This window comes from Tupaia chinensis, unplaced genomic scaffold (genome assembly GCF_000334495.1).
Source record: "Tupaia chinensis unplaced genomic scaffold, TupChi_1.0 Scaffold139602_1, whole genome shotgun sequence".
Taxonomy (NCBI): Eukaryota; Metazoa; Chordata; class Mammalia; order Scandentia; family Tupaiidae; genus Tupaia; species Tupaia belangeri.
The window spans coordinates 379,744-391,439 of NW_006199485.1; the positions used below are offsets into that span (position 1 = coordinate 379,744).

General features: G+C 36.9%; 1 protein-coding gene across 3 annotated transcripts in view; it reads left to right on the top strand.

Moving 5' to 3' along the window:
- Positions 1–418: 418 nt before the first annotated feature.
- Positions 419–11,696, top strand: part of RAB11FIP2 (RAB11 family interacting protein 2) — a 48,427-nt gene continuing 37,149 nt past the window's right edge. For 2 of the 3 annotated variants that reach the window (XM_006162049.3, XM_006162051.3), the window contains exons 1-3: positions 419–1,279; positions 6,689–7,131; positions 7,850–8,318. In XM_006162049.3, the coding sequence (XP_006162111.1) occupies positions 927–1,279; positions 6,689–7,131; positions 7,850–8,318 (1,265 nt within the window). In that variant the 5' untranslated portion in view covers positions 419–926. Of the gene's footprint in view, positions 1,280–6,688; positions 7,132–7,849; positions 8,319–8,665; positions 9,609–11,696 lie in introns of those variants that run through there. The other variant, XM_006162053.3, reaches the window with a different exon arrangement.

Sequence of the window (11,696 nt, forward strand, 5' to 3'; positions counted from 1 at the left end):
GCCCCCCCTGAGCCGTGCAGCCCGTGCCCCGCCCCGCGTCCCGCCGGCGCCGAGGCGGCTGTGTCCCCAGCCCTCGTCCCACTCCACCCCCGGTCGACCCGTCCCCGCCCGAGAGGAGGAGCCAAGGCGAGGGGGAGGAGGAAGAGGAGGGAGAGGTTTGCGAGAGGAAACGAGGCCGCTCTAGCCGCCGGCGGTTCGTATTACCGGGGTCGGGAGGAGGAGCTGGGCCGGACCGCGGACCAGCGCTGGGCCGGCGGCAGGCTGGAAGGAGCCGGAGGCGGCCCGGCCGCAAGGAGGCGGGCGGGAGGCCGAGGGTGCAGTTAGGGTGGGGACTCCCCCCATCTCTGCAGCCCTCCTCCCGGGTCCTGGTACCAGGCCTCACCTGCCCTCAGGGAGAGAGCCGCCTGTCACCGGAGGAGGAGCTGGGCCGGACCGCGGACCAGCGCTGGGCCGGCGGCAGGCTGGAAGGAGCCGGAGGCGGCCCGGCCGCAAGGAGGCGGGCGGGAGGCCGAGGGTGCAGTTAGGGTGGGGACTCCCCCCATCTCTGCAGCCCTCCTCCCGGGTCCTGGTACCAGGCCTCACCTGCCCTCAGGGAGAGAGCCGCCTGTCACCCAGGGCCGTGCTCGGGCCGGTGCAGGGGTAGGTGGAGACGCAGGGTTCTGGGGTGTGCGCGCGGAGGCCTGGACCGCGCGGCCAGGTGATGGTGGGCCCCTGTGCCTCTCCAGAGGAAAGAAGACCCCCAGAACAGCCGTGTCCCCGGGCTGTCCCTGTGAGCGTTTTGACATCGGCCCTAGGGAAGCTGGGCAGCCCTGAGTCTGCCCGTCTGGGTTAAGTGCCCTTAGGATGCAGTGGCCAAGGAATTAGGCTCTCCCTCCGGGAAGGGCACAGCTTGTGCTCTCGAACTCGGTGCAGAGCAAAGGGACGGAATGATGCTGTCCGAGCAAGCCCAAAAGTGGTTTCCAACCCACGTGCAGGTGACAGTGCTCCAAGCCAGAGAACTGAAGCCAAAAGGCAAAAGTGGCACTAATGACACATACACTATAATTCAGCTGGGTAAAGAAAAGTACTCCACCTCTGTAGCTGAGAAAACCCTTGAGCCAGTCTGGAAGGAAGAGGCCTCCTTTGAGCTACCTGGATTGCTCATGCAGGGGAATCCAGAGAAATATGTTCTTTTCCTCATAGTTATGCACAGGTCTCTAGTGGGTCTAGATAAATTTTTAGGGCAGGTGGCAATCAATCTCAATGACATCTTTGAGGACAAACAAAGGAGGAAAACAGAGTAAGTTACGTAATTTATTTTGAATTTGGGGGAGCTTAAGTATATCTTATTTACGGATTTTCTGTTCTTGGAAATTATTTGTATGCTCCGGGCATTGGTTTTTGGACTGAAAGATGACCCAGTTTAAAGCACCATATTTGCATGAATCAGAAGTAAAAATAGTCCTCCTGATGAAACATTTTTAGAATGCAGTTATTAATGACCCATTATTCTCTCATTTCTGTTTGAAGTAAACAGCTGTTCAATAATTGAATATTTTACTCTGGATCTTAAGTAGATTAACCTTATTTTAGTCTTTGTAAGAGGACTGGATCACAGGGTTGAGCAACTAAAACTTAGAAATTGTTATCTTTAAACATTACAATTTTCTATGAAATGGAAGATAAGAAAATTAAATCTGCCAATGAAATGTTTATAATATGTTGAACATTGTAGCTCTCACAAGATAAATTGTGAGCTTTAGAACTCATAATTTATAATTTCAGCATTATAAGCAGAGCCTTTATTTTGCTTCAGCCATTTTTCAGGGTCAGTACATCTTGAAGTCTTAAGCTATTAAAAGAAAAAGTTTAAAAAGTTTGTACAAACATCCTCAACCATGAATGCACTGACTTTTCCTTTGATTTTGCAGTATATCAGAACTATTTCAGAATTAGTTCTACAACTCTAGGTTATTTAGGCCATATTAAATGTTTTAGGATTGAGGATGATGGAGTCTTGAGACAAAATCATTTAATGACATCTTCACTGAAAATATGGCCTTTTTAGTAGGACTTTTGAGATTGAATCAGGTATATTTTAATTAACATTAGGTTTATATTTTAAGTTTTTAAAATAGTATGTTTTCAAAGGTGGACGTATTCACTCTTTCTTAAAGTTTTTCTTGTCTGAGAAAACAGTTTTAGTAATGGAATTAGTGGGAGAAAAATCCAGTTTGAACGTACTTACTTCCAAGCTAGTTTGGGTGTTCTTTCCTCATAACTGAAATGTACCCTTTTAAAAACTTTTTTTTGTCATAGTTTTTTAAAGTTTATGTTACTTTCTTGTATTTTAAAATAGCCATCTCTTGTTTGTTTTTGTTTTTTTTTTCTACACATTATGTGTCAGCAGGCATCTCTTGATTAGTTTTGTTTTAAATCACGTATTTGTCTAAGATGTAATGTATACAAGGTAAAGGGAGGTAAGAAATAAATGAGATGTAAAAAGAAAAATGATAAACATTTAAAACTAGCAAAGGTGAAAGTATTTTAAAAAGAAGAGGTTTTTTTAAGTGTAAAGTTTATTACATAGCAATGATTATAATAACAAAATTATCTGATAACTGAAAGTAGCATTCTGTTTCTTCAGAGGAGTTCTTTATCACATTGAAAATGAAAAATGGATAATTATCAAATAATTTCTTTCAAATTGCCCATTTTGGGTGACATGTCAATATATGATAGTTAAATTGTTTTAATATAAACTTTTAACTATATCAGGTTTCTTATTGTACTTAGCGCTTTAAATATTAATGAATAATGTATTACAAGCCTTCTCTGGAACATAAGATGGAATAACCTTTTAAAATTTCTTCTTGTTTTACTCCTTGTGTTTGGCAGCATCACAGTTACAGTAAATTTGTGAGCCACCCTACAGAAATTCTCTACAGGCTACTATCAAAAATTGATTGGAATGGGTGGGGGGGTTGTGGAGGAGTGCTTTTAAATGTTATCACCAAGGCTTGTGGTGTTACTACATTCAAAGTGATTTTCATAGGTTATTAAACCCTGAATATTTTCTTACTTTGTGGATAAATGGGGACCACATATTTGATGAGGTATCTTTATTGCTAATATTTTAAGTTTTTTAATATATTTAATAGCTTCCTTTTCCAGCACAGCTGCACATGTGGCACGGTGAGAGAGAGACTTGAGCCACCAGTGTATTGCAAGAAAGCTATTTAATATTCTGCATATTGCTAACCCTTGTCAGTATATTCCCAAGTGCTTTTTAGAAAACTGGTATGAGTGATGAAGGCGACCAACTGATTTAAAGGTCCCATGAAACTGCTGGGTGTGACACTTTCTACTTTTTGACATTGGAGGCAAATATTTACGACTTGTCATCTTGTGTCCTGATGGCCAAAGAACGTGACAGCGAAAACCATTATTTTATTTATTTTTTACTTTGAAAAATAAACAAAATTATCTGATACCTGAAAAGGAATGCTGTGGTTTTTTTTTTTTTTCCTCACTTTTCCTCCCCTCTTTTAAGGAGGAAGGAAAAATGGTCTAAACCACAGAACCCTTTGAGTGGGGCATGGAAAGAGAACTTGTATCTCTCTCTTTAATGGATGTCTGGGTTGGTTCTGGCACTAGATTTAAGGAAATAATAGTGTTTAATAATAGAATGGTAAGATCATTGATGCTATTATGTAATATCCATTGATTTTTTTCTTTTTTTTTTTTTTTTTTACAACAGAAGCAGATGATTTCTTTTTTCTAAGTGCTCATGAAAAGTAATAGCAATCAGAGTCCCTAGAGTTTGCTAGGACTCAGACCTGTGCAGGTTTTGGAACTTTTGTGTGCGCTTCTGCAGTGCACCTGCGTCCTAGCCTCTGGTATCCTGACTGCCAATCTTGTCCCATTTCTGACCACACAGCACCAATTGCTTGAGAATAGCTCCCACATGTGTGGTGGATTTTCATTGTGGACCTGTGCCCACTAAAAATTGAACAGAGGCCATATGCAGTTTAAACCCAGCACTCCAGAGATGGGGGGAGGGCTGGGGCAGGAAACAGTATTAATCCAGTAAGTCCCAAATGCTGTGTCTTCATTTTATCGTTTTGAAGCCTGAGAAAATAAATGCTATCTGTGAAATGATTCTTAAAGGCCTCATTAAGACTTCCCTATTATATCAGTTTCAAAACAGAGCAGTTAAAATGACTTGTCATGCCTCCATTTTAAATTAAAGGGCTTTCCAGTTTTTGTTTTTATTTTCTTGGTGGGGTAGGAAATAGAAAATAAACTATACAGGGGGTCATCCAAAACTTCATGGGAATGTATACTATGAAAACACTATGCATAGATTCCAAAAAATGTTCAGCACCAAAATAAACTTGTACTTTAATTCCAGTTTTCTAGAAACTTTTTGAGGCCCCCTTGTATTTATAGTTTATATTCACACACTGATTTGCCTTATTCTTTAAAGATTACCTAGGTCTTTAGAGTCCTATACTAAAAAAACAACCATACAAAACATACACGAAGTCATAGCTTGTTTGTTTACAGAACATGGTTCTAAAAGTAAAAAAAATATTGAGTAAGCATTTATTTAGTTCAAGGCAGACTGCCCTCAAGAAGCTTACACTCTAGTCATGGGAAACCTGTATTGCCTTCCACTTTGTCCATCATGTCTCCTGATTAAATGCAGTGACCAGTAATATGTGCCAGCCATGTGGTTAACCTTATTAACATATGTGCTTCATCAAATAAGGACTTCTATTCTCCTGCAGATGTTATTCATCAACTTCAGATTTTTTTCCCTTATGACTTTAATCTGATACTGGGAAGTTACGTATCATTCTCTGTGCCTCAATTTCCTCATCTGTGAAACAAGGATGTTAAAGTAGATGATTTATTTGGTCTTATTTCTGAAACTCCATGAGTTTTGACTCATCTGCTTCCATTTTGGGGTTATTGGCTTATTTTCTTTTCAGATTTACTTTGTCATACACATGTAAATCCTTCATACCTGCTTTTGTTTGTTTGTTTTTTTTGCATAATTTCTGCTAAGTGTATTCCTATTTTCGTTATAGCCTGAGATGTTTACAGTGTATTTCTTAGATAGCATTCATCAGAAGCATTTTCCTCCTTATTGAAATGGCTCTGTTTTTCAACAGTGTTGAGTTAATAACTGGGCATATAACCTTGTTTCATTTCCAGGCTCTTTGAGTACTCAATTTGTGTTCAGAGTCTCAATTCCAGAGTTTATTGCTGTCATTTCTTCTAGCCATGTTTTTTCAGATCTTACTGATTCCTTCACTTAAGAGATTTTCTTAGTTCAGGGTCTTAAGTTAATGCTTTCTAAAAATAGCTTTTCTAAAAAAATGCTTGTTTCGATACAACTACATCTTAATTGATTGAATTGTTTCAGTGTAGTTAATAAAATATCTTGCATGTTGCTTGCTCAGATACATATATGATGTGCCAGTTCTCTGTCCTTCCTGGAAAGACCTGTAAACCAGTCTCCCACTTGATGCACAGTAAAATGTAATCTTCTCTTGACATATCCTGTTGGTAACAGTGAAAGAAAGTACTAATGTAAAATTAGATCAAAATTCCTTTGTAGCTAAGAAAATTTGTTACACTCCATTAGCACTATATTTAAATAATAACCTGTCTGTAAGAATGGATATTATCCTTCTATGCTAAGTAATGTGAAAACATTGTATAAACTTTTGAGCCTGATTTTGCAGTTTTTGTGGTTTGCCCTGTAGAATGGCCACTTGTAATACCGTCAAGTGGAGATATTCTTGTGACTAAAAATACTGTAAACAAAATCAAAATAAACTGCTTATACGTCATTTAAAAATGGGCAGTAAAATTCATGGAAATGACTAAAAGTATAAGATTTGGGTCTATTTAAAAAATAATTTTTACTTGGTATTATCACAGTAGTGATTGTAAATAAAGAAAGTAGATTCTAACAGAAAGCATGAAAGTCCCCCCTTCCCCTTGGAAACGCTTCAAAAGGTTTATTTATTTTTGTCATTTATTATATTTTACTTGTTTTGCATCCTTTATTCAGGAAAAGCCTTTGATCCATTTTATATGAATTCATATTATATCGTGCAGTTTTAATGATTAGCAAAGTATATGTAGTGGTCTCCAATCTCAACAACATTCTTTTTAATACTTTTATGTAAGTAATATTTTGGGAGGGGGTCTAAGTATTTATTACTTTATTAAAATGGCATCATTATCTGTCATTTTATAGTGCACAAAAATCATTTGTATTGATAAAGTCTTTCAGATTTTTCAGCCTCAGTGTCTTTTATTGTTAAAAATAATTTCTAAGACCATTAGCAGCACTTGTCCCATATGGAAACATATTAGCTTTCATTGATAAGAATTTTACTGTTAAGAATTTTAGATGATGAGTGATTTTTAAATCATGATAAAAAAAACCTTTTCAGCCTCACGAAAGACCTATTCCTCAGTATATACCACATCATAGAAACAATGATCAGTTTTTAAAATTAAATGGTGAGTAAAACCAGAAATACGTTGGCTGACAGGTTCTCATTCAGTGCTCAGGTTGCCTTGATGTATATAGTAGCTTTATCTACAATGCTGTTTGTGCATATATAACAAAGCTTGCAATCTTTCCTTTATGACATGTTACAGTCCGTTTTTTCTTCTCTTCAAGGTGGTTTAGATTAGAATCCAAACAAGGAAAAAGAGCCAAAAATAGGGGTGAGATAAAGGTCAATATTCAATTTATGAGGAACAATATGACAGCGAGTATGTTTGACTTATCAATGAAAGACAAAACGAGATCTCCTTTTGCAAAATTGAAAGATAAGATGAAAGGTAGAAAGAATGATGGAACATTTTCTGATACGTCTTCTGCAATCATTCCAAGTACTCACATGCCTGATGCCAGTACTGAATTTTCAAGTGGTGAAGTACAGATGAAATCCAAACCAAAAAAGCCTTTTCTTTTGGGTCCTCAGCGACTCTCTTCAGCGCATTCAATGTCTGATTTAACTGGATTGCACATGTATTCTGAGAAACTGAAGCCTGGTACCATGGGTCAAGCACATCTTCTCGGACGCCAAATAGAGTCCTTTGGAACAGTTCCAGAGAGTGGTGAGTGGCTCATTTTTAGCTAATTGCACTCTCAGTGGTCTGAACTATCCTTGTAGTTTCTAAAGTTTCACTTCCAAATTTAGAAAATAAAAACTGCAGTCATTTGGATAACATTTTCTAAATTTAGTCATTCATCAAATATTGACTGAGTACTTACTGTACCCCAGATTGGTAAGTTCATTGAAGGCCAGACATTTGCATCTATATTATTAGATGATAATGAAATGAAACCCAGTCTCCTTTCATGGCCTGGCTTCTTTTTTTCACCATTTTTTTTTTTCCCTGTCTTGAAAGCCTGGAGCATAAATGAATATTCTAATTCATCATGAAGTCTTTAGGAAAAAACAAAAACAAAAAAACTTTTAGATTCAGAAGTAAGAGAATAAATTTAATGCTAATAATGAAAACCAATGTTTGAGAAGCTCTGTCATTTTTATGCCAAGTAAAACCTTTAGTTTTGACATTATAATTTGGTTATTTGATTAATTGTGAGTTGAGTAACTAATTGTCAAGCAATACACTAATTGTTATTAGCCTATATACTTCACTTGCTGTACCTTAGCATTTTAAGATTGTTTTCCTTGATTATTTTTAAGGTTAATACCTTTTAATAGCTAATTGCTCTCATTCTAAATGCAGCAGAATGCACCACAAAACATGTCAAATAGTGTGATGTCATGTGTCACTGATTATACACTAACGACAAAATTGTTTGTAGGAAGTCTCAAATCTCCACACAGAAGAACATTAAGCTTTGATACTTCTAAAATGAACCAACCTGACAGCATTGTGGATGAAGGTGAATCATGTTTTGGAAGACAAAATGACCCATTTACAAATGTGACTGCTTCATTACCCCAAAAATTTGCAACACTGCCAAGGAAGAAAAATCCATTTGAAGAAAGCAGTGAATCATGGGACAGCAGTGTGAATTTATTTTCAAAACCAATTGAAGTAAGAAAAGAAAATAAAAGAGAGAAAAGGGAGAAAGTTAGCTTGTTTGAAAGAGTAACTGGAAAAAAAGATAGCAGAAGATCTGATAAACTTAACAATGGGGGATCTGATAGCCCTTGTGACTTGAAATCACCTAATGCATTTAGTGAAAATCGTCAGGACTATTTTGATTATGAGTCAACTAATCCGTTTACAACAAAATTCAGGGCTTCAAATATAATGCCATCTTCAAGGTAAGCTTAATATGGAAGAAATTGTATTATTTGGGAAAATCTTATACTTGAAAGTATCAAGTATCATTTTTAAACTTTGGATATTTTATATTTTATTTAACTTGAAAAATAATCTTATTTTTATAATTAATTATAGAGCTAGGCAATATTGCATATGGCTTTGAAATTAAACATTTTGTATTAGAAGGATAAAAGATTCTTATTTGCTACTCTAGTCAGCTTCTACTTAATGTGTGCCAGAAACACCAACACTTACAGAGAAAGCAGGTTGGCTTTTGATGGGACATGGTGAGAGTGAATTACTAATGTGTGTTAAGTCAGGTGATGTGTTTTTGGATATTTTCCAGGGCTTGATTCATGGCTATCTGGAGAGGATTAGTGGACCAATAGCAGCCCATGGACTATTCTTTAAAAAATATTGGCTTAAGTTTAATATATATTATTGGTTTTCATAATAGATATGAATTGGCCTTATTAAGTAGCTGTTTGGAAGTAATATTAATTTGCAAATGTTTACTGTAATTCAGCAACTCTTGTGGGTACTATAAATACATGAATGGGATTTATATGATCATTTATAGTTATAGAAATCATTGTGATAAAGATTAGCTTTTCACACTCTGAGTTCTCAGTTATATATGTCAATAGTACTTTTTTTATTCCTAATAGAAGTTGGAACTATATTAATTTAAATGTGATTATGGATTTTGTATCAGTGAATGATGGAATAGCTGATTAGGGAAATATAAAGCAAAGAATAAGATGAATTTATTGAAATCTTAAGTAATTTTCATGGAAAAACATAGTAGAATGTTTGCCAGCTAACAGAAGTTTTTCTTTGAGGCAATAATATATAGACCTGAATGGGAATCCTGGCTTGATAGTGTAGTGCTATGACCTTTAAAACCTTAGATCTCCATGTTTAAAACAAGGCAGATTGTTATTATGTGGTAAGATTTGGTGAGGGGGGGGTAAATGATATTCATACAAAGAACACAGTACAGGGCCAGCTCCATTTCACAGTGGTAATAGGCTGCTCAAAGAGAAGCTGGATTCCACATGGTGACCATGGTTTGTATCTCTGGACTGGTAGGTCTGAAACACACACTGAGCATGTGCGTTAGTACCTAGAATCTTAAGGAAGGCCATCACTGTGTGACCAGACTCTATGGGGGGTGCTCATTGATGTGTGCTCATGCTCTGTCTCTCTCTCTTTCTCTCTCTCTCTCACACACACACACACACACACACACACACACACACACACATACATACTCTTGCATGGGCACACACACTATCGTGAATGAAGAAAATAAAATTTAAAAAAAGAAGGGAAAGAAAATATATAATACAAAGCCAAGCCCCAAATCGGAAATCATAAATGGCAACTGCTCTTGTGTTTTATATTTTGTTGTGGTATATTATTTTCAGAAACAGTGCTTTATTTTGACCCACTATAAATAAAAAGTATAAGTATTAACAATCACTGTTGTAGGTTGTGTTCTTCTACCTCTCTCATATATTTTCTATGATGTTTAAAAATGGATTTAAAATTTTCAAAGGGACTATACATTTTGATTTTTTTAATCAATGATGGATATTTGCTGTGGTTTTAGAAAGTATTCAGTTTTGTTTACAGACTCTACCCAAAGAAATACATTTTTATCATATAGTATCTATACTTTACTGAAAAATTCAGTTTTTATATGCTAAACCAAAAATTGTTTTTGTATTTTACATAGTGTATATATTGCATTAAATACTAAGTTACAGTGGTAAATAGAAGTACATTTCTTTTTATTTATTTATTTAACTTATTCATTCATTCATTTTTTAAAAATTTGACTAGAGAGAGAGAGAGAGAGAAGGTGAGAGAGCAAGCCACCAGGTCCAGGGTTTGAACCGTGGTCAACCATGTGGGAGCACCCAGCGCCTTAACCACCATGCCACCTGCTGGTCCCAATAGAAATATATTTCTGATTCTATCATATTACAGATCATTTTTTACAAAAGATTGTTGAGAGCAATTGTCTGAGATAATGTAGAGGCTGAGTATTTTAAACAATTTTAGAATTAAACAAAAGCAAAAAAAGGAAAATGTTTTTAAATTATGGCAGCATATGGAAAACTATGTTTCCTTGATGTTTAATTGCTTTATACTTGGGCTGTTACATTTACTGCCATGGGTTTTAAGACTGAGTGTTACATTTTGACAGATTTAGGCTTTGATTTGGGTTATTTCATTATTGCCGTTTCTGGCAAAATTATAGCTATTTCATGATATTTGTATGAAATAATAGCAAGTATGTGAAAAAAAATAGTTGTTTTTACAATAGAGTATAAGACTTTCTGTTCTTCATATTTATGAGATGCCAGATGAGGACCGAAAATTTGTGTGTTTCTGGGAAGTTACTCTTTTCATTTCACAAGCCATCTTTAGAGCAAATAGAAAACATTTTGAATAAATAGGTAGGTCTAATTAATTGTATTGAAAATAAAGACTGAATGTAGATAGGCATAGGAAGAGAGTGCCAATACTTCACTCAGTTACCTGGGATATTTTCAATTCCTCACATAACATTCAAACCAAATGCACTTTTGAAGATAAAGACTCACATCACTAGGACACACGTTAAGAATTACTTTTTCTGGTAGTACTAAATACCGCTATTTACCGAGCCTCCTCAACTCCTTGACCAGTGTTTGTGAGAATGCTGAGCAAAGTTAAGGATAAAACATGCAGCTATGAAACTGGATTTTGTTCTTGTCATAGGTACACAGAAATCATAATATCACCCCGTGATAATGATGTATGAGTGAATATATAATTAAAACTGGAGAATTTTCTTTATGCCAATTTTTTTTTTTTTTGAGAGATTTTCACTGTAGAGCACGTGTGCTCGCCAGACAAACAGAGAGAGAGACATAGAGACAGAAAGCGAGAAATCACCCCCCAGGGGGGATGGTCACGCCGCAATCCCTTCTCCTCCATTCTCCTCTCGGGATCTTGGGCACGCACGCACACGCGCCCGGCGTGAGTTTTTTAAGCCACCGGGTCCGGGACACGAACCGCGGTCGACTACGTGGGAGTCCAGCGACATAGCCATTACGCTAACTGCTGGTTCCCCAAAATTTTCAACTGTATTAAGGAACACTCTTTTACAAGTTAGCTTTATTTCTTAGTGTAAGTAACGTCTATCGGAAGAAATCGTCTTGGATATCGCAAGATAAAAAAGTGGTGAGTTTTGCTTCTGTGCTTGTGATAAGTTCCAGAGTTGTGCATAAATCTGACAGAGGAAATTAGGCTTTATGTCAGGTTTCTTGGACGAAGGCTCTTTGAAACAGTTCTCCCCCAAATTACTAAGTGGAAGTCTCTTT